Source organism: Zeus faber (genome assembly GCF_960531495.2).
Source record: "Zeus faber genome assembly, chromosome: 15".
Taxonomy (NCBI): Eukaryota; Metazoa; Chordata; class Actinopteri; order Zeiformes; family Zeidae; genus Zeus; species Zeus faber.
In genome coordinates this window covers 11,499,704-11,526,464 of record NC_137194.1, presented here as the reverse complement: position 1 = coordinate 11,526,464, position 26,761 = coordinate 11,499,704, and the positions used below count along the sequence as shown (strand labels likewise).

Below are 26,761 nucleotides of genomic sequence, written 5' to 3'. Positions count from 1 at the left end.
CGTGGGACATTTTATCCGCCACTGACGTTAATCCATGAGTACCTTTGTGATTAAGTGTCTAGACCTTTTTCCGTATTAGGAAATGCCTCGGCATTAATAGTTCACTCAATATCTCAATCAAGTGAATTCAAAATGTGTATGATTACACACTGCGTGGTGAATATGTAGTTAATTTAGATTGGGGGGGCGGGGGTGACTTGGCTGCCTTTGACGATGAAACACTGTTAAAAGAGACAATAGACTCGATTTTATGCATTTATTCATGTAGTCATTTCACTCTCTGATTCAAAGGCTCAAGGCTGGGTCAGCGATTTTAATAGCCAAAAATACTCTAGAATTTATGGTTAATTTCTTCATCTCCTTCAGGTGGTCTCTTCATTTTTTTGTTATGTACTATGCTTCCTTAAAAATGCCACAAAACTTTTGAAAAGTGCATTTTCGTGAATATCCCCAAAACTTGACAAGTTGTTCTTTACCCCCCATAAAAATTCTCCCCCATCTCCAAGGCTTGTGAGGTCACAAATTTGCAACGAGAAACAACATTTTTTTTCCCCAAAGGTTTTATAACCATCCTGTTCACACACAACCTTCTTTTTTACACAGCCAGAGAAGAACAAAAAAAAGATTAAACATAATAAACTCCCAAACCTTTTGTACAGAGAAATCAAACTAAATGGAGAAAACGTCTCTTATATTAGTCCATGTTTTGTTTTTAATCCTCTCAATCCACTCTTGCATTTGCCATTAAACTGGGAACAACACTGTTGTGTCAACATGAGGCTGAGTGTAGTAGGCAATGTCAATCAGCTCGCTCGCTGGTTTTAACTGTGACTTTATATGAATTAGAAACCAGTAAGTCTAGGCCATTCAACAAGTAATCCAGTAATGATGGCAAATAGTGCATGTGTTGTGTGTGTGTGTACGTGTGTGTGTGTGTGTGTGTGTGTGTGTGTACGTGCGCGCACGCACATTTAAGGGTCTTCAGTATGAATGTCTCGAGAGTCGGCTCATCTAAATGGTGAAGTGTGTCCGTGTGTTTGCATGGGTAGAGTCTCAGTGTTTAGGCCAGTCCGAATCCCTCTGAGCATTCCTGAATGGCCAGCAGCAGCATGTGTCTCAGCTTTTCATAGCTCTCATAGGCCGGAAGGTCCAGCTGATTAAAGCTGAAGAACAGAGAGAGAGAGAGAGAGAGAGAGAGAGCGCAAAGAGAACATTAGCACCATCCTTTGACATTATATTCACCATTTCATTGCTTATTACCTACGGCCGCCCCAAGCTGACACATGAATACGTGCATTTTTAAATTACATTCATTTTTGATGCTTTGAACCATCCATAGTTCGAAACCCAATTCAGCCCTTCTGGGATTTCAGAGATTTTCGTGATCGCTGTGACCGGGAATGGCTCATGTGGCGTCAGCTCTTCTCAAATTGCAAGTTTAAGTAAAAAAATTTTTTTTGTGTGCGGCAAAGCTGTTGAAATATTTTAACCGCTACCGAGGTTTACTTTTTCCCGGGGGCGACTGGACGTCAGTGAGACGCCAGCGCTACCTCAGCATTATGGCTCAGCGTTAATAAACACATTAGAAAGCTGCCACGCTGACGCTCGCACAGAGCACTACATGTAAACAGGCTTTGTCTTAGAAACTGGTTCAGTGCGAACAGAACAACGGTGACAATGGTATTAAATACATCCTGATAGTTCATTTTATGTTTCACACCACTCTTAAAATGGAAACAAATCTTAAATGTAAAATTTTGAGCCAAATATAAAAATTAAAAAATTGCAATTTATTATTTTACTCCTTTGACAGCCCTAGTTCTATTATTTTGCGAACGGAATCTCTACCAGGTGTGAGCAGATGGCAGACGGTCAGTGGAGCGGTCGTCGCGGTGGATCTGGAACTTCTGGATGCCGTTCATGCCCTCCAGAGCCGCGAAGCCCTGCAGGGGCACCTTGGATGTGCCTGTAACAAACTGCAGGAACTTGGCGCGGTCCGCCTGGTCGAAGGAGCGCAGGGCCCTCCAGAACCACTGGATCTGAAACGAGACTCATCTGTTCATTTCACATCTTTGGAGGAAAAATGTATTCATTCAGAATAAAATGGACCTGGACAAACATTGAGCATTAGATCAATGCATTTGCAATGGACTAGTACATCATAAAGTATCAAAAAATCATATGGAGTGGACCTGGGTCAATGAGCATAGTGGCCCAGTTCACCCAGGTGGACTCCAAACAATCCAGAAATACGATTTTGTGCTACTTTAAGAGACGAGTGATCGCTCCGCTGAAGTATTTGTTTCGCGTTTTGACTTTGTTGATGTGTGTGTGTGTCTACCTGGATGGAGCTGGACTGGTACTTGTGGTACTCCGTGTTGGCCTTGAGGTCGTCGATGTCGATGGTGGGCAGACCAGAGATGAGCAGCTCCAGCTCCTGCTCGGTGAAGATGGAGATGAGCCTCTTGGGGATGATCTCATAGAAGCCCTCCAGGAAGGCTGCCAGCTGTTTGCGGATGGCGCCTGGGGGAAGGCAGACATGTTCGCTTCACACTCAAGAAAAACAGCCTCTCGGCGCGTCGCCCAGCTGCCCCGCAAAGAGACCCAACGCCGTGTTCCTCACCCGTCATCTTCATCTGGCAGACGAGGTGCACGTATTCCTTCTTGTTTTCCTCCGTGACCAGGATGTTGGCTCCGTTGGGCTTGAGATCTCTCACCTCACACACCCCAAACTCCTGGACCTACACGCCCACAACGAGTAGAGGACTCTCAGCGCAACTTCTCCGCGGGTGATTTTGTTGAGCCAACTTATGCCGTCAAAATCAAGTCAAGTGAATCAAATCGTGACCCTTTTAATCAAAGATGAATTGTATGATTGTGCCAACTAGCCAGGCCTTTCGAAATTGATAATCATTTCAAAGAGGAAGCTCCATGAACAACGGATAAAAGGAACAAACCTCGGTGCTGAACGTCAGCTCGTAGCCCAGCGTGGAAACATCGTTTTCCAGCAGGTAGACCAGGCCTTGGAAGAAGGGGTAATCCTCACTCTCCATGTCAGTGTACCTGAGGAAGAAAAAAGGAAAGGTCGTCAGGGTGGAGCGTTGTGGTTTTACAGACTCCCAAGTACTACACCTTTAAGAGTCCCCTTTAAGACCACTTATGAGAATCCGGCCCCAGTTTATTAGAAACCAATAAAAACATGAGTTGGAGTAACCAACAACAGAAAAGACCCGGTCTGCAAAGCATTTTAGAAGCTCCAGTACCTGACGCTCTTGCCCAGGATGTGCTTGTAGAAGCTGCGGGTGAAGTAGCACTCCAGTAGCCTGTTGTCATACACAGCCTTGGCTACCACACGGCCAACAAATTTGAAGTAGCTGAGGTGGTTGGGATTACAGTGCGATGAAGGGTTGATGGTGTAGGTGACGCGGTCGCCCGGAGAGGTGCGGAAGAGGGCGTACATGGGGTTGAACATCTCTCGGGAGATTATCATGTACCACTCCCTCAGCAGCCCACCGGCGTCCTGGCCCTCCTCGCCCTCAAACACAATGTACCTGGAACAGAAAGGAAGGTGAAGGTCGTTAAAGGAGGGTCTCAAACTAATCTGGGAGTTTCAAGCTTCTCCTGCCTCCTTGAAAAGGCGGTAAAACCTTACAGCCTGTTTTTCATGTCTTCCGGGCTCTTGCGGTGCAGCTCCCTGTACGAGTCCTCAAACACGTGGTCTCTCCTCACATGCACGGCCATGTCCTCCTTCCTCAGGCCCTCGTCCAGGCGCTCCAGCTCCTGACGGAAGTACCTGGAGGAACGAGTGGAAAGGAGGGGGTCAATGAGGAATGAGCTCCTGTGGAAACAGAGCGATGCAGACTGAAGAACAGCGGCTCCCCTACTTGCGCTTCACGTCGAAGTCGAGGATGCGGATGTAGTCGACCAGCACCGCAAAGGGCCCGTCGGCCAGATGAGTGGTGGACTGACGCAAGATCTGGTTAAGTACTGTGCGGTGAGTTTCTAGAAGAAACCAAGAAACATGCTTGTTAGATACGAAGACGAAAAATTTGACAAATGGATAAAAGTCAAATTCATATTTTTTCTGTTTTGCTGTTATATTGCGCCTTCAGTTGCTGCAAGTCATCCGTTTGAGTTCCTCTCTAAGTAATTTACCCTCAGTCTCCTTTGCCTCCCCCTCGGGGCCGGACTCCACGGCTCTAAAACAAACCCATGTGACTCTCACTCAAGATCCCCATGGAGCTGTCCACTCACCGGCAAAGCGAAGGAACTTCTGGGTGTCTGGGGGCAGGTTGGAGGAAATGTGCATGGAGGAGGGCTCTCGGGAGAAGAAGGGATCCAGGGAGGAGGGTGTGGCAGGCGTCAGGGGTGCCGGGGAGAGCGGTGGGGGCTCATCTTTAATGTGGGAGAGCTGGCTTTCCCGAGTGTCCCTCACTGGGGGTTTGCTCTCCCTTTCGGTGGCGTGGACCAGGAAGAAGGCCTCCACAGCTGGCTGGAGAACTGGGTAGGCAGAATTTTTTTTTTTTAATAATAATTTAATTATTTTTACAAATGATAACTACAAAGCACATTTTTTAAAAGGCATCGCTTAATATGAATCTACCCAGTACGGCATGCTGGTCGTGTGACTCCTCCAGCTCTTTCAGGCACTCGCCAAGCATGTCCCACAGCTCGTCCAACAGCAGCTGCTCGCTGAGCAGAGGAAGGTCTGGAAGCCTCTCCTCACTCTCAGATTGGCCGTTACCTTCCTCATCTGAATAACACACAAAGAAGTTGCATTTTCTCTCATAAAATGCTATATTTTGAAAAGAAACCAAATAAATAACATTTAAGCGCAATTATCAAAACATGCTGAAAAAACCCCCAAAACTGTACTTCTGTGTGCAAAAGCCAACAACCACATCCATGCTTTAGGCAGCTGGTTATCAACAAGCTGAGTCTGGTTTAACAAAAGCTTAGCTCTGAGCATCATCATGTCAAAAAGGGTGGTGGTAACAACTCCACAGCCTCTAAGAGCAGCAGAATATTTAAACTAAAAGTTTTAAAGCACATGCAACTATGGTGACAGTGCTTTTAGCAGCAGCACTGCTTAATATTGCAAACTTCTCCAATCTACATTGTCAGATGCGTATACTTATGGATGGCCACTGTAAGGCAGGATGGGTTTGACCTTTTACTGCTAGGAGGGAAATAAGTGGGTCCTACCCAGAGGGGCAGGGTCCTGGTCAAGTGGGGAAGGCTGATCCACATCCATGGGAGAATCATCCCTCTGCGCTGCCTGTGCCTCCGATGCAGACTGCACTTCAGACTGGTTTAAAGGTAACAAAGGCAGAAGACAGAGACAGAAGCAGTGAAAACATTAGGGTGCAGGTAGGAAAAGACAAAAGGAAAAGATTAATATGGAGCAGAGTTGTAATGCATTAATCATTTTCTGAACCAAGTTTCCATGCGTAACATTCCGAGTAAATCTTTGAGAGGGAGGGGGCCCCGAAGCGTTCAGCCATCGGCCAGAGAACACACCAGGCACCTTATAACATCTAATCATAGTCTAGAGCAGGCAATACATTCAAACTACAAACTAGTTCAGTGTCATTCAGGGCCCATGTCAATGTACTAGAACACGGGATGTAGGGAGATCATCATCTTGACATTGGTTACTGTAGATAATGTCAGTAACATGGCAGTGCAAGTCACCCTTTAATTACACTTCATATTGAGTGATGGACAATTGGCAAAATCTTGATTGTGAGCCCCAGACTAAGTTGGCCTGTCGTATTAGGGGATTTGTAAAAAGATGAGGCAACTTCTTGCCGGGAACTGTTGTATGAATAACACTGTCTAGCAGGCCTTCAAGCAGTGCAAGTGTAACGCTTACGTATACAATCATGTACAGTTCAATATCCTGTAGAGACACGATCATGAAATCTTAGTTGATTGCATACAGGTATTCAGATTAACAAATCTTTTGTTTCATTTTATGCCACTACAATAAAATACAACTTGTAATAATACATGAGCCATTTATTGGCATTGACAATTGGAACATGAGATTTTGGATAGACTAATTATTTAGCTCAACCCAACTGATTAAAGTGACATTGATGATACTTGATTGTAGAATCTTTTGGTCGAATTTTCACAAAAAGGATCTGCTCAAATTGTGATCAGGCGATTATGTAATAATTGTGACAGATCTAACAACTTAAGTTGTTTAAGATAAAGTTTGATGAGCATCACAAGCTACTGGTCAAATTCAAATTTTATGTGCATTTACCAAAAGATCGATATGCAGAATCCATATCATAGTGTGTCAGGTGACTCATCAAGGCAGGTTGTGTTGGTGAATCTAGTCTCCAGTGCTCACACTCAATTTGATAAGTTTGTCTCTGGGACCCCAATCTGTTCCAATCATTTTTATTGTATAGATAGAACTTCCATATGTGTCTACACTATAGTTAGAGACAAAAAGTGAAACTATGATGAAACTGTGCGTTACAGACCTGCCAACCTTGGCAGGATATTTTGAGGATAACAATAGTGTAACAGGAAGTCCCCATGGTGTTTTGAGTTATTGCAGCTAAAATACTCCATTTACTCATCCATCACCCTTGGCTGTAGTGAAGGCGACAGATACGCAGTCTGCACAATTTTGGGATATTGGCAGGTGATGGATAAATAATTTTTCTATTCTTCTTCATTTACCTTGAAGTACCTCAAAACAGCCGACATTTCACTTCTCTATCTTTTTGAGCGTCAACTACGGAACATTACATTGTTAACTGGTTTGAGTATAGGAGCATTTTTATGAGTACATCAGCACAATACCGGGCGGTCACCAGTCATGGCCGATCAAGCTGAAAACCGTCCGATTCTAGTCACCAACAGATCTCACGTTGCATCTCACATTTTATATGTTAACATTACAGTCACATTTTTGTGCTTATTACTCCCCCACCTCCCATTTTACCTCAGCAATGCAGCGTTACGCCTCGTGGATAATAAAGTACCACTGCATCGCCTATCAGTGGATGTTGAGTGAGTGAGAGGAGAGGGGTTTCAGAACCACCAGCACAAGGTCGTAGCACCTGGTCCAATCCGAGGAATGCAATTTAAATACCAAAAAAATGTATGGTATTGTTTTGTTTTTGTTGATTGTTTTTCGTAACTAAATTACAATAAATAAAAACACCCCGTTGTTTCAGCTGGCATTTCATGCCAGTGTATTTTGACCGAACATTGCGTGGTTGGTACACAAAATGCATGCAGGTTGGCAGGTCTAGTGCTAAGATCCAAACTAATACAAACGCCTTGTAAATAAAATAACGGCAAAATTAAACAATCATTTTGCAGGGGGCCCCTGGAACCTCTTGCAGGACCCCTGGCAATCCCCAAACCCTATGGTGAGAACCATTGTTCTAGTGATCAACAGTGAATTCCTCAACCCTGGCTAGCAGACGGGCTTTGCTAAGTGTTGGCAGTTTGTAAGCAGCAGTTTGCCTGCTGTCAGTGCGGTCCATGCTAACCGTGGCAGTGGTAGCTGTGGTGGCAGGGGGAGCAGCGCCAGCGGGGGCATGGGGAGCCGCTACAGAGGACCCGGCGACAGCAGTGGCGGCAGCGGAAACGGAGGAGGCGGTGGGCGGAGGGGCCTGCTGAAGGCGGCGTGCCCGCTGGCCCTCCCTCACCATCTGGATGATGGCGTCCGCCTCTGCCTCCAGCTGACGCACCGCAGCCTGGATGCTGCTGGCGGAGCCTAGACTGCTGGATCCTGTTTATAGATAACATAAAAGTTTATGATTCCCCAGGGGGGAAATTCTTGAACTGAGATATTATAGACAGAGAGGGAGAGACAAGCAGTCAAGTATTTCCAGTATGTTGCATGCTGCATAACAGTAATTCCTGAATTTCCACCCAGGGATTAATGAAGTGCTATCTTATCCCAATTCCAGGGTAATCAGGATCCTGTGTTGCTGCGTGTTCCTACCTAACCGTCCAGTCTGCTTGGCCTTCTTGTTGGCTCGACGCGTGTCCTCGCGGAGCTGGATGATGACCTGCAGCACACGTAGGAAGAACTTCTGCGTCGACGTCTTTGAGGTCAGGGAGCTCATGCAGGGCAGCTGCAGCTCACGCCCCCCCAGCGTGCGCTTCTGGGCGGCCACGATCACCACGCTCTCTGCCCCGTCGAACCTGCGCCCCCGCCAGCACACGAGCATGGGCGACAAGGCAAATGCAGTCATTATAAAGAAATGCACCAGTGGGTAAAATGCATATTAAGTTTATAAACGTCAAAAAATTGTTGTGAACAAAACAGGGTTTGACATTAAGCTTTTTAAGTTGCTTAAAAAGTCTACTTGCCCCGGGAAAGCGTTAATGTCGAGCCCTGCAATAATCGCAAATAAAACTACCATCCGTTACTCATTACGCCATTTTAATTTAAGCATCTGTGCCCACTACATGGGCCTACTTAAAAGAGAGTGAGCTATTATTGGGCTTAAAGTGGTAATCTGTAAGATTATTTTGTTAAAGGAAATCCTATATTTGACTTTAACTAGGGCCGCCACCAGAGCCACCTTCAGCTCACCTGCTGGTCATCTTGCCCTTCAGCCTGGCTGACAGTGAGGAATCGTCAGGCGGTCCGTCGGGGGACTGGGCATCCGCCCGCGCACGTCTCTGCTGCTCCAGGTTGTACTCCCTTAGCTCGGCCAATAGCGTCCCTGGACAAGCAAAAGTAGACGTTGTAGGAGACGCGTGCAGCAGAATGGATTGTAATCGTGACCTCAGTGTCTGGGTGGAGCTGACCTATCTGCTTGCAGAGGGTGTAGCCGAGGTGTCGGGCTCCGCTAAGCAGGAGTCGGAGCACGGTGTCTCTGGTCGCTCCGTCTCCTCTAGACAGTTGCAGAAGGATGTTGGCGGCATCCTCCAGACCCTCCTCTGAACACGAGTGAGAGGTCAACACCTTGAGGAGTCGGGGGGGGGGGAGATGGTTGTTTAAGGAATTGTTGATAAAACGGTAAATTTCATTTATGTTAATTCAGCCATAATCTACCTCCATTGTAACAACTTAATTAACCTTTTAATAATTGATCTATTATTTTGTTTATAGATTGTCTCCTATATTCCCTACAATCTACTCTAAGGTACTTGCATCCCTCATTAGAAAAACAAAAAGAAAAGCTTAGTCACAATTATTTTTTTTGTTTTGTTTTTAAATGGCTTTCATCAATAATTCAGTGCAAAGCATTCCATTAAAATACAATCCATCTAATTTGTTTAATACCTCCACTGAAAGCTGCAGTTGTTTCTCAGTGAGTCCTGTAGAGGCCATCTTGGGGTCACTCTCATTACTGCCAATGGTGCCTCGCTGCTTCCCTGTTCAAAAACACCAACAAAACAGATTATTCTCTATTCAAAGAACAACGAAACTGCAAGAACCACGGCAACAGCATCGACTGTTTTCTCGGTTATTATTATTACCACGACCACTTGTTATCATTGTTATTACCTATAGGTGTCGGTATAGGTATGGGCGTCTGAGTGGCTGCCAGGTTGCTCCCTGAGGATGAGCCCTGCACCACAGCTCCAACAGAGACTGTCGGACCTGTTCCAGCTGCCTGGGTAGAGACTGCTGTCACCAAGCCCTGGGTTGTGGCTGGGGGAGGCACGGCTCCAGAGCTAGCGGCGGTGCTGGAGTTGGCGGCCTGGGGGGTCGGGTGCCCGGCGGGAACCTCAGTAGCCTTGTTGTCAGGCAGAGCGATGGAAATGAGGGAGAGCAGGCGCAGCAGCTTCTCTGTGAGCAGCGAGCTGCGTCGGATGACGGGGTGGGACAACATGTTCATCAGCTGGCCCAGTGGAGACGCTTCCAGACTAAACTGTGCCCCCTCTGCCTCGGCACCACCACCCAAAGGCACCATCTTCATGGAGGCTTTGCCCTTGCGGCTCACATTCATGTTGTCCAGCTTGACCAGCAAGTCCCAGAAGTCCGTGGAGATACCCAGGGACTGGGGGGTGGCAGCACAGGAGGTCAGGGAGTTTTGGGTGCTGGAGGGGTTTAGGGGGGGGTTGGAGATGGGGTTGTTCTGGGACCTGGAGCCTCCGCCACCCCCTGCAGAGGAGCCTGAGCAGAGACGAGAGTCCAGATCGGAGGAGGATGATAAGTGATCCTTACAGCGCTGCTGGGTGAAGTGGCTAGGGAACACCTGGAGACATGACAGGAGATCAGACACCACGCACAAGCCTTACAACTATCAACTAATATTTCCTGATGGCCATTAACTGTCATGTAAAAAAAATTTGATTTACAATTTAATTGTCTTCTTTGTTCATTTCGTGCCACTATCATAGTATAAGCTTGTTAAAGTATAGTAATTCACATCCGCCTTATGAAGAAAAGACAATTATTGACATTGAACATCGGAATACGGATGGGTTATTTGGCGGGATATCAGTTGAATCTTGATCAGTTCTCACCTTGGCCAGTTGGATCAGCGTGTCCAGAACATGTCGACAGACCACTGGAGCGGCCTGTGGGTGGATGTGTACAGTGGAACCTCCACCCGCTGCACACGCCACCCCCCCTGAGGCCCCGGACACTGCACCCCCTCCTCCTAGAGACCCGGGTCCCGACCCCCCAGCAGAGTGTCTGTCGGCGTGCTTCCTGCCGGACACCCGCTGGATCTGGAAAATGTTTGTCCGGCAGCCCAGGGCCGCATCCATGGACACCGAAAGCCAGGAGAGCTGGTTGGAGCTGCGAGACTCCACCCTGTTGAGCAGCTCTAGGGACGAAGAAGAGGACGAAGAAGACGACGACGAAGAGGAGGAGGAGAGGGAAGAGGCGGCAGAGCCTTTGGCACCGCAGCCGCTGCCCTGAGAGCCCCTTTTCCCACGCGTCGAGTCCTCCGGCCGGGCCGTCTCCACGCACACTTCGCTCTCGCTGCTGCGCTGCAGGATGGACAGCAGACTACGAATCACCCAGCCCCTCGTCTGTGAGTGATAGCACAGGTTCCGTAGCACGCGATGCAGCCGGCTTGTGTTCAGCTTGGGCTCGTCCACGAACAGCAGCACCAGCAGGCAGGACAAGGCCTCGTGGTCCAGCAGCAGACGGCCGCGCAGTCGCAGCAGCGAGTCCACGCTGGAGCTGGATGGTCTGCTCAAAAGAGACCGGCAGGTAAATTTCAAAAATAATAATAATCATTACCAATGCTATCGAGTTAAATCAGAAATTTAAATATAATGAAACGCAAATATATGTCTTTTAAAATTGAATTTAATTATTTTAAATTTGTAGACTTTTTAAGGGACCTGCAGACATCCTGATTAATACAGTGCCATTGCATTGCTATGCTACACTGCCTTCATTAAAAAAACAAAAAAACATTTAACCTGCTGTGGTTGGCTCCACCCATCTGAAAGGTACCGCCTCTCTGTACCGCCAGTCGGGTGTACTGCACCCCGCGGTTGCTCCCCAGCCGGCTGGTGAAGGCCGGTGAGCGCAGGATGGCCGAAAGCGCTGAAGAGGAGCTGTGGCCAAACAGCCTCTCATGCATCAGCTGCCTCTGGCGAGCCTCCTGCTCCCGGCGTAGCGCAGCAGCCTCGGCGGCAATGTCTGGTGGCATGACGGCCAGCACGCTGTCCTCCATGTCCTCGAGGACGCTGCGCCGCAGTTCAGAGGGCAACGTTTGGATGAAGGTGACCGGGTCGAGTGGGGTGTCGCCCTGGGGTGGCTGTTGGGCGAGCTCCCTGCGCTGCTGCTCTGCCCGCTGCTGGGCGAGCACCTACACAAGACAGGTTGAATTAATTTCTGTCCATTTACCCAAAATACTGCATTCTAAACAATGTGGTGGACCTCGCCACCAACAATGGAAACAGCAGCTGACAGCACACACAGGAGTACATAAATTACCTCAAATACATTGAATGGGTGTTGAGCTCAATAAAATATCATAAGATAATGTCATAGATTAACCACTTTGAGTCAATTGAACTGTTAGTTAAGTGATCATTTCTCACCTCCTCCTGGATGGCGGGTGGCAGGGCTGCCAAGAACTCGGGGCTAACCTCAGTGACCCCGGGCCCTCCCAGCACAGGGGTGGTGGAGGACGGCAGGGTGGAGGCAGCAGGTGGGCGAGAAGGAGGCCTGATGCCCAGCTGATTCTGCAGCACCTCACGACGGATGTCCTCGGGAAGCGCTGCCAGAAATGAGGGGTCGACGCCTTCCGGCAGACTAATGCCTGTCGCGATGAATAGTAAACAGGTCATGTAGGAATGGAGGATTAAATTAATCTAAAACCAGAAGATGAGCTTGAGACTCCATGTACCTGCCAGCGGGTCTTCCTCCTCATTGCTGGTGGACGGCAGCGGCTCCTCCTGGATGGCCTGGGACTGGCTGTCAGCACTGTCACTCCGGGGCATTGTCTCCCCGGGGGAAGATACTGAGGTGGAGCTGGACAGGTGGAGATAATAAATTGAATCTTCAGTCAGTTAGGGCATATGAAGACAATATACAATTTTTTAAAAACATTTTTACAACTAATGGGAGCCAAGTTCTATCAAAACCAGCCAAGAATTCATCACCTGGACCCAACTTCAGTCCACCACTTCCCTGAGAGCCCTACAGATTGTAAAAGTCGATCATAACCCTTTCTCTGTTTGACTTAAGAGTAGATCAACCTAATAGTCTAATCCCTGGGGGGAAATTCATGTAACCAAAACTCTAAACTACTTTCTACAAAGAACAGGTCTTTTTTGTTACAAATCCCCACTTTCTGCACTTCATCTTGTAGACATATAAACAAGGGCTGGTCAAGGCATTGATTTATATAGTTGATATTTTAATGTCTAGACCAGAGGTTCTCACTCTTGGAGTCAGGTTTAAAAGAAAGAAAGATTATCTTTAAGCCTCAATTTGTTGTCACTAAAGTGAATTTGAACACAAAAAAGTGGTGTGAATTTCTTCTCACACTAATAATCTTGCGTTCAAATTACGAAATGATTGCCGTTGTCGTGAGAATTTTTGGCACCTAAAAAACGGTCATTGTCCAAATTTCCTGAGACCCCTGGTTTAGTCAAATGTAAAATTTTACCCAAATATTAACAAAAAGCTGGTGAATTATTTGAGTACAAAATAAGTAAAGGCATCTCTTGAAGCCCCTCACCCAGTCTCTGCATCGGTCTGCCTGTCTGCCAGCCCACTGTCCCCACTGCCAGACAGCTCTTGAGACAGTTGGGCTGTTTGGGCAGTGTTGGGAGCAGCTTCTTCCTGCGTGGCAGACGCAGGGCTGCTGGTATCCATGGGCGACCCCTCCAGCTGTGAGACGCCGATTGCCACAGGTTCCGAGGTCTCCACGATGTCTGGACTCAGGGAGGCTGCAAGGGAGAGGAGGGAGTGATGCTGAGGGTTGTCGGGCTAAGACAGGCAAGTTGTAATCAGGGTGTCTGCAGACATCAGCGTGTTAATTCTAATATGCCAAGACCTTTTTAAGATAAAACTTAAATGGTATTTCAGAAAGCAATTTGGACAAATCCTCTCTCTTGGGCCTTGTCCACAGGTGTATATGGGTATTGCTGAAAACGTATTTTTCTCCCTCTGTACCAGTACAGATTGACCCAGAATTAAATGGGCCCCAGGGCTAAATTATTAAAGAACGTAGTATCGATAAGCTCTGACGTCACTGGTACTGGTAACGGTATTGGAGAAATTAAGAAAATTTATGTTCTATTTATTTAGGCTATGTAACCCGTTTATAACCTACAATAAGATTTAGATATTCTTCTCAGAAGAATTTTCACTATTATCAGAAGAGACCGCTCTCCTCTCTCTCTCCATCACCAGAATGTAGACATGCATGAGTGGGGCAGGACCAGCTCCCTCTCCCTGTTTCTCGCGCACACACGACGATGAGGGCGCAGATCGTGCCCTGATCGCCGAGTCTCCATGTGTAATGGCACCCCCCCCCAAAAAAACAAAAAACGATAAAGAGTACCGTTAAAGTATCAGATCGATAAGCAGTATCCTAAGAGTAGTGGTACCGTTAAAATAACACCCATCCCTACTCGTACGACTGTACACATTTTTACTTCTAATGTGCAGTTAAACATTTCATATTTAAATCAACAAATTACCTCTAAATAAAATTAAAGATTGAACAGAAATCAAGCACTGTACATTTCTTTGAGATCATGACCTCATTGTTTTGAGAAACATCGTTTTCAGCGCTCAACAAGAATAAAACAGAAAACAAAGTTCTGAAGATCTCCCCACCTGGAACAAGTTTTTCAAAACTTAATTTTCAGTGACCTGAAACACCGTTTTGGTGTGGACGGAGGCCAAAACAGAGAAAATACTATATTTTTTAGAAATACCCATATACGAGGCCTCATTCAATTAAAAAAACTGCAACATATTTGGTACATGGCAGAGGTAAGTATTAGGTAGGTTATGAACTAGATTCTATGAACTTCACAAGTTTTTCTTTAGGTCAGATATTTATGTCAAAAATATCTCAGATTCACATTTAATACTTTTTAATGACTTTTAAGGTCTATTAATCGTAAAACGGAATGCAAGACATTTAAGACTTTTTAGAAATCTGCAGACACACTGGTAAGGTACAATGTTCAACAGTCCACCGTGTCTTATTACCGATCCGTCACATACTGATGTGTGAACATACTGCTGTAAAGTTAAAAAGTTAGTCTACCTTCCCTGCCTCCTTCCAATGCTCCTCCTCCACCTCCTCCTCCGCCTCCTCCTCTCTCACCGAATGTAGGCACCGGAGACATTTCCATTTGGGACACCTCCGCCTCACCGCTGAGCCTGTCAGCTGTCGACAAAGGTGGAAGGCCTGCCCCCGCTAGAGCAGCCAGCGAGTTGGCATGTGAGTCGGCCAGCAGCAGGTCAGCAATTGGCTGGTGGACCTGCTGGCTTATGGCGGTCTCCAGGGAGACAAGGGCTTGTTCGTGAGGGGCAGGGGTGGTGGGGGTCACTTCTCCTGATGGAGGTGCTGTGAGGAAACCCTCAGAGACCCTGGGGGGGTCCAGACATGACACCGCACCGCCCTGGGCCTGCTCGCCTTCTGCAAAGGTCAAGGAAGGACAATGGGTAAGAATAATATTCTAGTGCCATTCCCCTTTCACTATTCTGTCACCTTCTGCTGCCTAATTAACACCTGAATTAACCACCAGAGATGAAGAAAGTGTTCTCAGATTATTCCTACTAAACCAAAGTACCAACTAAAAGAATGTCCCCTCTTAAGCTGCAGTGGTTATATAACTTAGCACTGTAGCTGAAGGAATTGCGGTCTCAAACACAAGCTTGCACAAAGGCAAAAGCTCACTTTTGAGTGACTCAAATCATTAAGAGTTAGGATGGCAATGGCCCACACTAAGGAAGGCAGTAAGTTGTATAGTTATCTCCTGAACGGGGTGCACAATCCTGATCCCCAACAACAACACAACTTACTACCTCACCACAGCCCAGCCACAATTCAGACAATGTAACGGAGTGTGAAAAAAATAAAATAAAACATGAGGGAGAAAATAAAGAAATAAATCAAACCTGGCTCAACATTGTCCCACATGAGACAGCTAAGGAAAACGGGGGCAAAGGTGCCACTAACAGGGCTGGATATTGAACAGGATGGCATGATTTGATTCCGATACAAAGGATGGGGCCGTTGGGGGTCCTGACTTTGCCAGTTGCTTCAGCATTGCCGTAAGAAAGACAGTAGACTGTATAGTTATCTCCCAGATCTGGTGTGATCCTAAAACTATACAAACTACTACCTCATCCCACAGCAAGCTGTGATGGCCACTCATCCTTCAGTGGCCCTTGCTCAGACGACACCCACTGTGTTTAAAAAAGGTTGTGTCTTTCTTTCCACAGATATCCGCTTCAAAAATCCAAACCTGCAGTGTTCTCTGCGCCGTTGACCGTCCCCAGTCCAGGACCCTGAGCAAAGACAAATGCAATGTGTTGGCAAAGAATGGGCCAAAAACTACCAAGATGTTTACATGTTTTGATGCAAGTTTTCGTTATAGCACACAAACCTCTCTCCATCTGCTGACCTGCAGGCTCTGCTCTCTGCCCTCTTCTGCTCCGGAGGCTCTTCTCTCATTCTGCTTTGCCTCTTCCTCCTCCGCCAGCTGCCTCCTCCTCTTCTCCCTGCGCTCCTCCAACTCCTCGTCCCGCAGACTCTCCAGATGCTGCAGGATGGGCACCTTCACCACTGAACAAGTCACACACACACACACACACACACACACACACACAGGGATTAAAACTCTTGGTGGACGTTGTTGTATGTGGAAATGGAAACAAATATCTTGACGTCTTAAATCAGCCTACCTGCGACACAGTCGTGCATGCTCTCGGCATCCAACACTTTACACTCGTCTGTCCACCTGGTTAAGGCAGTGGGGATGCTGGACAGCGTACCTGCAAACAGAATCATTAAACACTGTTTAAACAAATCGAGATGCAAATAAACAAGAAATGCCAATGTTTACACCTTATCAAGCAGAGTTGGCACAGGGATACCAGCCAATGTCCAGAAGGATTACAGTTTATTGAACAAATGATAGAAATACCAGCCACATCTATTTATACTGCTTGCACGATAGGACCATGCATTTAATGATATGTAACAACATATATAGCTACTGTATCAACGTCTGTGTGGTTCACACCTGCTTGCCCTCCTGTGCTGCTCTGTTCATGGAAGAAGTCGTCTAGCAATTCATCGTCGGAGCGGGCGATGATGTGCACGTCCTCGTTACCAACCAGGAGCCGTGCGCGGCCACGGGACTGCAAGGGTAGAGAGCTGGAGAGCTGCAGGATATCTGCCGCCGCACTGGGGCCCAACAACCTGAAACATGAGGATTGCCATTTTGATAAGCAGCTACACAAAAAACAGAGTACGTAAAATGCAGACTGAATGCATTCTCACCTCTGCAGGATGAGCGGAGGGTTGGGCTGGCGGTTTCCAGGGTAATGGACATGAATAGTGTGTCCGGCATTGGCAGTGAGTTGGCGCAGTGTGCGCTGGCTGCGGCCCATGCCCTGCGCTAGGCGGCTACTGGTGCCTGCCGCCCCCAGCGTGAGGGAGCCATGGTCAGCGTGGCGCACCATCAGAGGGTGGGAGCTGGGGATGTTGCCTGGGGAGGGAGGGATGTCAGCTGATGGAAGAACACAGTAGAAAACAGTGGGCAGACATTAGGGGGACAGCTCAAGCACAACCCCAAGCTATTTATATAGTTCAAAAATAAAATAGAATACAAAGAATATGAGGGTATCTGCAGGCATCAAAAATCAAAGATCCAACTATCTGAAAAACCAAAAAGTCCTCGAGCCATCAAAAGGGATTCTCATACTGGGAAAGATCTCTCTTTACAGATTATTTGGGGAATATACTATGCTTTATGTTCACTGTAATAAGAAGAAAGTAGACCAAATTCTTAAAAACAACAAGTGAAAACAGGAATAGACAATTTCTGGACACTCTGGACTTTGAAGTACCTTATTCAAAATGTGTGTCCTATAACCTTAGTAATGTGTGTGTGCATGCAAATGTCCTGAATGCCCCAAAACAGAACTACTTTACTTTATTTTTTTTTACCAATGCATATGATGTTCCAAAAATGACCCGGATGATTGTTTTCTTGCTAGATATTTTGATTAGGTTGTGAACTTTTTTTCTCAATTAGTTTAACTAAACAATATCTTTGATAGGCAGTGAAAATAAATAGATAAGATAGATAGATAGATAGATAGATAGATAGATAGATAGATAGATAAATAAATAGGATGACATCTGGCTGCCCAGGTATAAATAAAAATGTATGAATAAAAACAAAAATTTTAAGCCGAGAATTTCTTTAACCTAATATAGGCATTCTAGAGGGGTGAATTTGCCTTTGCATTCTAGGGTAGAAGCAAACTAATACCAAGAAAGTTTTAAATGCCCCACAGACTCCCTGTAACTCATTTAAACACTGGAGGTTACTCACCGGTGGTGGAGAACATGTTGTCAAACTCTATGATGAGGTCATCGTCCCTGTCAAACCTCTCAAAACGGATGTGGGGCGCAGCGTTAATGTCTGGGAAGTCCTCGTCCAGCTCCATCTCTGAACCTTCATCATCATCATCCTCATCTCCTTCCTCATCATCCTGAGATTCAAAAGGGACAAAATCAAGAGTCTCGCTGCAAAATTCTAGCGCAGACCCACCCACCATCTCTGCATGCACCCTTCTTATTACCTGGTCCTCCTCCTCTTCCTCTTCCTCCTCTTCCTCTTCATCCTGGCTATCCTCATCATCGTTACTGCCACTCGAGTCCTCCTCCTGCGTGTGCTCTTCATCCTCTGGTTCCAGGATATTCATGGAGTCTGATGACAGAATACCGCAGAGTAATTTGTAGAGAGACCAATCAACACCGATATAAACTATGAGGCTTCTTTCTCTGTCAACATCCCACCTTCTCGGTTGGCCTGAAGAGTGGATGCCTGGCTGATATTCGAGGGAGCCTCGTCCATCAACACATCCTCCTGCGATTCGTCCTCACCGCTGCGTCCTACTGATTGGCAGTAAGGCGAGGAAAATGAAATGACACCATTAACAGGGACTAAAATGTATTAGGTTTTAATACAAATTTTAACTAATTGAATTAATTAGATGGCAAATCATCTCTCTTACTAAATAAAGTATTGCAAGAAAGTATTATATATTAGTATTATAGAAATAGGGCATGTTATGAACTAGATGATTCTATAGACTTTTTCCAAATGTAGCAGTTAAAGTGAGCTATGTTGAAATTAAGACCTCATCAATTCAAATGTGAGAGCATTTAATGACTTTAGGCCAATTACAGTATTTCTAAGACATGTTAAGACTTCGGGAACCTGCAGACACCCTGATTAAGGTTCAGCTTTGCTCCAATTAAGCCCATTGGCTTCTTTCAGACAGATTATTCCAGAAGGAAAAGAGTTTCTTACCAATAATGGTGCTGTTGACGGTGCCGGCATCTCTTTCTAGCAGCTCATCAATCAGATCCACCAGCTCATTCTCCACCTGCGCGCACGCACACACGCACGCACGCACGCACACACACAGTAAGACATGAGCCATGCAATAAGGACCTAACAGCAAAGCACAGTACGATCGTTTTGACTTCATCAGTCTTCACCTGCATTGCTTGAGTGCTTAGGACCTCTGGCTGCCCAGCGATGACCACCGTGTCACCCTCAGCCTCTCCGTCCATCAGGTCGCTGTCTGTGCCCTGCACCCGGTGGCTGCCCTCCACAGGCTCTGCCTCCCCAGATTCCCCTAGAAAAAGGGATATATTTACAATAACAGCAGCCATCAGAAGTGTGTGTGTGTGTGTGTGTGTGTGTGTGTGTGTGTGTGTGTGTGTGTGTGTGTGTGTGTGTGTGTGTGTGTGTGTGTGTGTGTGTGTGTGTGTGTGTGCCCAAGTTTTGTGAGGGTACCTTGGTCCTGAGTGTTGCTGTTGCTGTCCCTGGCAGTGCCCACGGTGTCATGTTCGGCCTTGTTCTTGCTAGAGCCTCCTTTGCCCCCGAACAGACTGCTGGGCTGGTTGACGATGCGGGACAAGGTCTCCAGAGGCTTCAGAGCAGCATTCACAGTGTTGGCCATGTTGGGGCTGAAGGAAGATAAGATAAGGTAAGATAAGATTTTATTAAATTATATTTAATTATAAATTATGTTATTATTAAATTCAGGTGTTCAGTAATCGCAGCAGAAGTTGACAGAACGGTACAAGTAAAAAATAACAAATCAATTAAATATTTGCACAGATCTATAAACAGAAGTTGTTATAAAACAATAAGAAGGGTGCCAGTTTTTAACAGGGTGTATGCAGGTACTTATAAAATTGGAAATATTGACGCTGATGCAAGAACTTGACAAATTCTACAAAAACATATATGATAAGAAAATCACACAAAATGTTTAAATGAGGACCATAAATAAATAAATAGAGATAGGTGCTTTGCTGTAATCTTTCCAATAATTAGTGGTTTATGTACCTGGATAGGTCCAGGCTGTGGGGCACACGGGCCAGGTCGTTGACCAGGCCCTTCTTGAGGAACAGTCGGATAATGTTATTCATGCCATTGTGCTGCGTCTTGGCCGCCGCCGTGCTGTAGAAGCTGGACGTCGAAGGGCACGACTCCATGATGGTGCTGATGATGCACATGACGGCCTGGAGCCTGAAACGTGGGGGGAGAGGGCATGAGAGTTTAGAATGACTTGCACCCGCTCAGTCGAGTCATCACTGCAGTTCATCCCGGGCGGCTTACCTGGCATGTTTCTCTGTGCCTTCTGCCATGGCCAGCGCTCGGCTCAGGGCGGCTTTCACCTCGTTGACCAGGGCCACCTGGGCATCGGTGCCTGTTCCAGCGGCTGCCAGGCTCGCCAGGAAGAGGCGTGCCAACGCTGGGGTGTCCTTGTCTTCAGAGTTCTGGGTGTGGGGCAGCAGGTGATCCAATACGAAAGCCAGAACGCTGCAGTCCTGAAAGCCAAGTGCACAGGCGAACAAGTCCATAAAGGGCTGAGAAATTATGGCTGTGACTTTATAACGCTTTTCTGACCAGGTTGAAAATTAACTTATAACCACGGTATCTGAGTCAGGTACAGCCCTAGAAATAATGATCATAATTGGACACACACAAAATAAATCCCCCATTTGTTCAATGGGCTGTCCCTCCCCCTTGCACGCAAAGCTCAACTGACAAGTGGGAGCGGACTGAGCGGAGCAACTAGTAAGTTTCTCCAGAAGTCCTTGGACGTAGCATGGAAGATAGTAAATTATGATAATTTAGCAATAATTATTGTGTTCATATTTCATATGCTCCTGTTACTTTCACCAGCAAAAACAAAAAATATATGTATGTTATTTGCGGTGATGATCGTAATGCAATTATGTCATGTAACTGCGGTATTGTGGTTGTCACAGTCCTAGTCCAGATAACACAAGCATAATCCAAAAGGATAATACAGCATTAGGAAAAGCAGTTTGTTGGTCTACTCACCTCCTTGATCAGCTCAGATTGTCCGGCTGTGTAGCAGTAAGAGGCAATGAGCGTAGCAATGCCTACGTAGGAGCGCACCAACTCAGCTAGGAGTCTGAGGATGGTGGATGTGGGCATCAGAGGCTTGCTGGCTTTCGCCTTGGCTGCTTTACTTTCTTCTGAGCTGGTACCCTTCTCTCCCTCCTGCTCTTTCTTTTCCTCGCGCAGCTCTTCTGGCGTGGAGGCTGTGGGTAATGACAACTAGTTAAGGCCTCAAGTCTGGAGTGTGACAACACAATTAAACAAAACAATTACATTTTGAAAATCATTCGATTGAGATATGAAACCAGACATTGCCTGGGATCTTGGTTATTGTGATACAGTTTAGCGATGTTAAAATGCGTCGAGTAATCAGCGGCCTGTTGACGGGTTCTTCGTGTCAACAGTAAAAAAACATTTTTTTTTTTTCTTAGAACTTTACAGTTTGTAGCCTATTCAAAACGTTCAATATGAAATAAAAAAATGGACTTTACTGTATTCTTAATGGTAGCGGGAGCAGAGTGGGACCCAGTAATACACCCACTGAGTGTGAAGTAGATCGGATGTCGAGATAATCAAAGGACATGCAGAAAAGGTCTGAGCTCTGCTCATTATTAATGCTGTCTGTCTATAAAGATAAGAACTGGTTATACTGCACTGTAACAGCCATATGTTGACAAATTTGACCAAATTGACTAGAAAGAAAAAGGCAAACTAAAGACATTTCCTGTAAATTGTAGTTTGTTTTGTAAGTATATAATATCTTTTCAGTTTAGTTTTCTTTTGTTTTTGTCTAGTTTTAACTAAAAGGTTTTTGGTTTTTTTATACACCTAGTTTTAGTTTTTATTTTAGTTTTAAGTGTTAACTGTACAGGGATGCAAAAACATGTATGGTGAAAAAAGGTCTGAAATATACTCATGGTGGTAGCCAAGGGTTTTCTGAGTTCCCTGAACGCATCACTTCCGACGCACAGAGTTTTCCGAGCCTGTGAACGCAGCATCGCTTCCTGGCTATTTGGATCGCTTTCAAACGGAGATTAGAGCCGTGTCAGCGCCCTAGTTCTAATGTAATATGTGACCCACCGATCCCTCAGGGTCACATTACAAATTTTGACATTTTTGTATTTTCACGTAATATGAAAGTGTGGAAAACTTCAGAGCTTCAAAACAAGGTATCACTTGTAGGATTCAATCAAATTTCTGGATAAAAAAATTACGTTATATATTTCTCAACCGATTTCAATGAGCCATATTTATTTTCAAGGGTTTATGATCGACGTGGAGTAGAAAAAAGTTTTGATTCTATTCTACTCCACATAGAATAAATAAAAAGAGCTTTGGTGTTAGAATCAGTTTTGGCACATATGTATCGGAATCAGATCGGGGGGAGGGGGAAGGCAGATCGGTGCAGCTCAGTGGGATACATATTTCATTATCCGATTGCAGAGTCAACCACCGGATTGACCACCCGGTAATTTTAAGGAGATTACAGGTAGAGGAAGCGCCAGTGTTTGGTTTGTCCGTTGTGAGCTACTGTAGAAACATGGCGGCCTCCTTGGAGGGGTTACCAGCTCCCAATGTAGATATAAAGGGCTCATTCTAAGGTAACAAAGACACACAATTCTTATTTTCATGGGATTATACACTAGTTAAAACATACATATCAATATTATATTCCATTTCTGTCAAGTCCCTTTCACTATCTGCCACTAAATCTTACAGACTGGTCCTTTAAGTAATGCCATCTTCTTGGTTCCAATATCCAACACTGATATTGCGTTTGGTCAATATCGCCCAGCCTTGTGTCAAAATCCTTCATATCTTACCCTCTCCTTGTGGTGTTCCAGACTGGGAAGAGTCGGCTACGCCTCCGTCCGCAGAAAACACCTGAGCCTGAGAGGAACCAACAGAATACTTTTAAATAACTGAGCAGGTTGAACACAGTATAACAGTAAAGAACATAAAGGGCTGTGGAGACTCACGTTGATGTGGAAAGCAGATTGGGAATCAAAGTCACTGCCCTGTCGGGTGAGTCTGTACTGCTGGTAGACATCATCCCCTACGTCCTGAAGGATCTGCGACAGATCTTGGCCACCGGGCACTGCCACCACACGCTCCTCTGGACGCTCAGCTGCAACGGAAGACACAGTTGGCCTGGGTTGAAAATATTAAATATAATAACTGCAAGTACATATAATAAATCAACCTTTAAAAGTAATAATCTTGATTTCCAAAGTACTTTTCTTTCTACTGTAATAATATGAAAGCAAACAAGCAAAATGGATGTAATAAAAATAAGTGATAGTTATGACAGTAATCATCATCTCTCTTGAATTAGTACTACTACAAGCAGTCAAATAATTCTCAAAATAATGTGCACAGTAGTTTACCCCTTTTCACAGTAGTTTTTTCCCCTTTAAAAGTGTTGATTCACTTACGCTCTTCAGGTGCATGGTAAGCAGCCAGAGCGTTGAGCATGTCATAAATAACTTCCTTGATCGTGTCGGGGATTGAAGGCAACGGGGACAGTTTGAGAGGAGTGGTCTTCACCAGCTGCACAGCGTTGGGCCCTTTGATCCGCAGATTCTCAAACTCATCATCAGATGCTGCAGGGAAAAAGGATTCGATTGACCAACATTTGGGCACACCAAACCACTTGTGCTCGTCATATTTCCATTGCCTAAACATCAAATATGTTTTAATGTAGTCAATTGTGCCAACTCACCCGTGCCAGCTCCACGAGGTGCAGGCAGAGCGATGCGGACACAGTTGATAGCGGTCTCGGCGAAGCAGTCGGGGTTGCGGCACGCAGCGGGTCCCAGGACACGCAGGATGTAGTTGATCTCCCGGGAACCAAGGCTGCCTGACACCACACCTGAGGTGGTGCTGCCTGCTCCACTGGTTACTGCTGACCTCACCACCTACACCACACACAAAGCTTCAGTTCATCTTGCACACTTATTGTATGTGCTCAATAAAAATAGGGCAATATTTGAAGATATTTGGTGTCCCATTTGTAGAGATTATTACATAATCACCTTACTGTAATTATTTCACCTGATTGCAGTGATTTTGCTACACTGTTACAGGGCGATCTCATGGTAATGTGAGAAAAGTTGCACGAACAAAATACATTTATGTTTTATCAATGGGATTCAGAGAAATTAACCATCAACCCAATATTACATTCCAATGTTCAAGATAGCTCGTTCAACATCTGTTCTACATATTGTAGATATTATAACACCATTATAGAGTCGTACTATGATAGGTGCATAAAATTAGGAATTCATTATTTACAATTATTTGTGTGCTAGTTAATCATTCCGACAAATTTCATGATGTGAGATCCCCAACTAAAGGGGCAATGATAAAGACCGCTGACCTTCTCCATGGTGTGCCGCAGTGTGGCGGGGTCCTCGATGATGTGCCGGAACAGCAGGGTGACGAGTGGCGTGAAGCCGTTGAAGCCCGAGCCCTGTGTCAGCCCGAGGATCATCCGTGTGCTCTTTAGCTCTGCGAACATCATGGCGTAGTGGTGTGTGCGCGTCAGGCGCAGGCAGAGGCGCAGCGTGGCGTGCAGGGTGTCCGGGTCCACGGGCACACTGATCATGCTGACGCAGGCTCTGATGAGGATGGTGATCATGTCTTCCGTCAGGCCCTGCACCATGATATCAGAGCCCTGGGTGAAGTCTGATTCCAGGGGAGCGGAGGCATCCTTCGGCTGGGTGGAGTCGTCTTTAGGAGCACTCATCTCCACTGCCGCCCCAGAATCTGAGAAGAAATACATTTTTAACTGTATGTCACAGAAAGATGTACCCAAGCGGTCAAAAAGTGACATCCGGTCAAATCACAAAATTTGAAATCGCTGCAATATTTTCAAGAGATTGCAATTTTGTGAAATTACCACAACGTTTCAACAGAGCTCTTATCTCTTGTTGCCCGTTCAGAACAGCACTGACCTTTTTGGTATGTATGTTACATTTTTGATTAGTCTATAAATAGACTATCTGGAACCCAAACAAAATGTATTGCAACTGTATGTATGTACAGTTGCAATACAGCCCCCCCCCCCCACTTACAATTCCTGCAATTTAACAAAAAAAAACAACAACAACAAAAAACATCACTGATTACGTCACATGTTTTGAGAAAATATATTACCGGGGTCAGCAGGAGCCTCCTCTGCCTTGCTCCTGTCTCCCTCCTCCCTCTCAGAATCAGGAGCCATGCTACCAGGTTTGGCAGGCTTGGGCAGGCGAGGTACTCTCTGCACAGTCAGCATCACTGGCCTCCTGTTACCGGTCTCCTCGTTTACCTGAAAAAAGACGTTTTTGTTCGAGGGGGGCGAGTCCCGTCACTAACTAAACACAGTGTCTTTTAAGTCCGTACCTGCACCATGGTGTTGAACTGCACTGTGTATCTCCTCCGTCCGGCTGTGAAGCGCACGCTGCTCTCCCCGGCCCTCCAGGCTGAGTCGATGGTGCTGTTGTTTGAAGCACTGTAACTACACCAGCGACCAGAGCGGTCGTCGAACCACCGCCAGTTATTACCGTTAGGCTGCAGGTACTGGATGAGTAAAAACAGAGGCGGAAAAGAACAACGAAGTAAATATATAGAAATATATACATTTATCCGCTGAACTGAAAACAATCCCATTTTAAGTGTATTTTCTTTTCGATTAACAACCTTGTTCATTTGCGTTCTGCGCTTGGAGGAGACGGCCATCTTTTCATAGAAGTCAATGATCAATAGTACTGGGGTAATCCATCTGTCAAGAAAATAATATACATTTATATTTTAGTTTGCATATATCACAGAAATATTAAGATATTTTCAATATCTTATCTTCTTAGACAGTGCAGGACTCACTTTGGAGTCTGGATGTCCTTCTGCTCTTTGGCAGCCTGCAGACAGGGCTGCACCACCTCAAGAAGCTTGATCAGCAAATCAAGGATGCCGCTGCTCTCCACCACTTTGGCACACAGCAGCTTAAGCTCCTAAAAGACCAAACAGCCCAGTGCATACCACATTCAGATTTGTCCATTTTTCTTTTTTTTTTTAAGCTTGTTCCCCTCTTACTCAAACAACCCAAACACGCTCCTGTACTACTACTGAGCAGTACGCCTTCTCAGTCACTTTTTTACCAGATGAATAAAAAGGTAATAAAGGAAGGCTATTGTTTATTGACAGTGTGGTTCTATGTAATTACCTCAAAGATGAGCGTGAGCAGCAAAATTCGAGTTGCCAATTTGGAAGCCTGAGGCAGCGTGGCCATCTGTCTGGTCCACTCAGACACAGTCTTGGTGTCGCTGGTGGTCAGAGGGACAGCCGCTTTGATCAGCACGTCTGCTGCATCCCACACCTAAACACACACACACACACACACACACACACACACACACACACACACACACACACACACACACACACACACACACACACACACACACACACACACACACACACACACACACACACACACACACACACGCCACATTTAGGAGACTTGATCCTCCTCGTTCGAACAATGGGAATAATCTTACTTTAGGTTACCTTACACCAGTGAAAGTGACAAATAAGCTCAACATTTCAAATTTGGCAACCAATTTATCAATCGTGGTAATGAAGGTAAAATACATTTAAAAAAAAGTGTCTCCACTGTGCTGCTAGCTGTCATTGAAGAAGAGTGGACCTCAGTGAT

At 45.8% G+C, this 26,761-nt stretch overlaps 1 protein-coding gene across 10 annotated transcripts in view; it reads right to left on the bottom strand.

Annotated features, from left to right (window-relative positions):
* Window positions 1–242: 242 nt before the first annotated feature.
* huwe1 (HECT, UBA and WWE domain containing E3 ubiquitin protein ligase 1) overlaps window positions 243–26,761 on the bottom strand; it is a 54,443-nt gene continuing 27,924 nt past the window's right edge. For 5 of the 10 annotated variants that reach the window (XM_080014448.1, XM_080014450.1, XM_080014453.1 and 2 more), the window contains 47 exons: window positions 26,270–26,422; window positions 25,930–26,057; window positions 25,747–25,828; window positions 25,450–25,626; window positions 25,222–25,375; window positions 24,443–24,831; window positions 23,783–23,978; window positions 23,496–23,663; window positions 23,040–23,188; window positions 22,884–22,950; window positions 21,040–21,263; window positions 20,308–20,519; window positions 20,035–20,217; window positions 19,477–19,649; window positions 19,176–19,315; window positions 18,985–19,060; window positions 18,468–18,566; window positions 18,251–18,378; window positions 18,001–18,160; window positions 16,941–17,169; window positions 16,681–16,859; window positions 16,340–16,429; window positions 16,042–16,220; window positions 15,901–15,943; window positions 14,694–15,068; window positions 13,149–13,359; window positions 12,312–12,436; window positions 12,004–12,224; window positions 11,377–11,768; window positions 10,465–11,140; window positions 9,500–10,193; window positions 9,275–9,366; window positions 8,797–8,953; window positions 8,580–8,711; window positions 7,982–8,197; window positions 7,524–7,765; window positions 5,206–5,308; window positions 4,604–4,753; window positions 4,255–4,500; window positions 3,885–4,002; window positions 3,653–3,793; window positions 3,264–3,551; window positions 2,958–3,063; window positions 2,624–2,741; window positions 2,342–2,523; window positions 1,849–2,039; window positions 243–1,163 (listed from right to left, as the gene is read on the bottom strand). In XM_080014448.1, the coding sequence (XP_079870574.1) occupies window positions 1,061–1,163; window positions 1,849–2,039; window positions 2,342–2,523; window positions 2,624–2,741; window positions 2,958–3,063; window positions 3,264–3,551; window positions 3,653–3,793; window positions 3,885–4,002; window positions 4,255–4,500; window positions 4,604–4,753; window positions 5,206–5,308; window positions 7,524–7,765; window positions 7,982–8,197; window positions 8,580–8,711; window positions 8,797–8,953; window positions 9,275–9,366; window positions 9,500–10,193; window positions 10,465–11,140; window positions 11,377–11,768; window positions 12,004–12,224; window positions 12,312–12,436; window positions 13,149–13,359; window positions 14,694–15,068; window positions 15,901–15,943; window positions 16,042–16,220; window positions 16,340–16,429; window positions 16,681–16,859; window positions 16,941–17,169; window positions 18,001–18,160; window positions 18,251–18,378; window positions 18,468–18,566; window positions 18,985–19,060; window positions 19,176–19,315; window positions 19,477–19,649; window positions 20,035–20,217; window positions 20,308–20,519; window positions 21,040–21,263; window positions 22,884–22,950; window positions 23,040–23,188; window positions 23,496–23,663; window positions 23,783–23,978; window positions 24,443–24,831; window positions 25,222–25,375; window positions 25,450–25,626; window positions 25,747–25,828; window positions 25,930–26,057; window positions 26,270–26,422 (9,057 nt within the window). In that variant the 3' untranslated portion in view covers window positions 243–1,060. Of the gene's footprint in view, window positions 1,164–1,848; window positions 2,040–2,341; window positions 2,524–2,623; window positions 2,742–2,957; window positions 3,064–3,263; window positions 3,552–3,652; window positions 3,794–3,884; window positions 4,003–4,254; window positions 4,501–4,603; window positions 4,754–5,205; window positions 5,309–7,523; window positions 7,766–7,981; window positions 8,198–8,578; window positions 8,712–8,796; window positions 8,954–9,274; window positions 9,367–9,499; window positions 10,194–10,464; window positions 11,141–11,376; window positions 11,769–12,003; window positions 12,225–12,311; window positions 12,437–13,148; window positions 13,360–14,693; window positions 15,069–15,900; window positions 15,944–16,041; window positions 16,221–16,339; window positions 16,430–16,680; window positions 16,860–16,940; window positions 17,170–18,000; window positions 18,161–18,250; window positions 18,379–18,467; window positions 18,567–18,984; window positions 19,061–19,175; window positions 19,316–19,476; window positions 19,650–20,034; window positions 20,218–20,307; window positions 20,520–21,039; window positions 21,264–22,883; window positions 22,951–23,039; window positions 23,189–23,495; window positions 23,664–23,782; window positions 23,979–24,442; window positions 24,832–25,221; window positions 25,376–25,449; window positions 25,627–25,746; window positions 25,829–25,929; window positions 26,058–26,269; window positions 26,423–26,761 lie in introns of all 10 variants that reach the window. The other 5 variants (XM_080014452.1, XM_080014457.1, XM_080014456.1 and 2 more) reach the window with 5 other exon arrangements.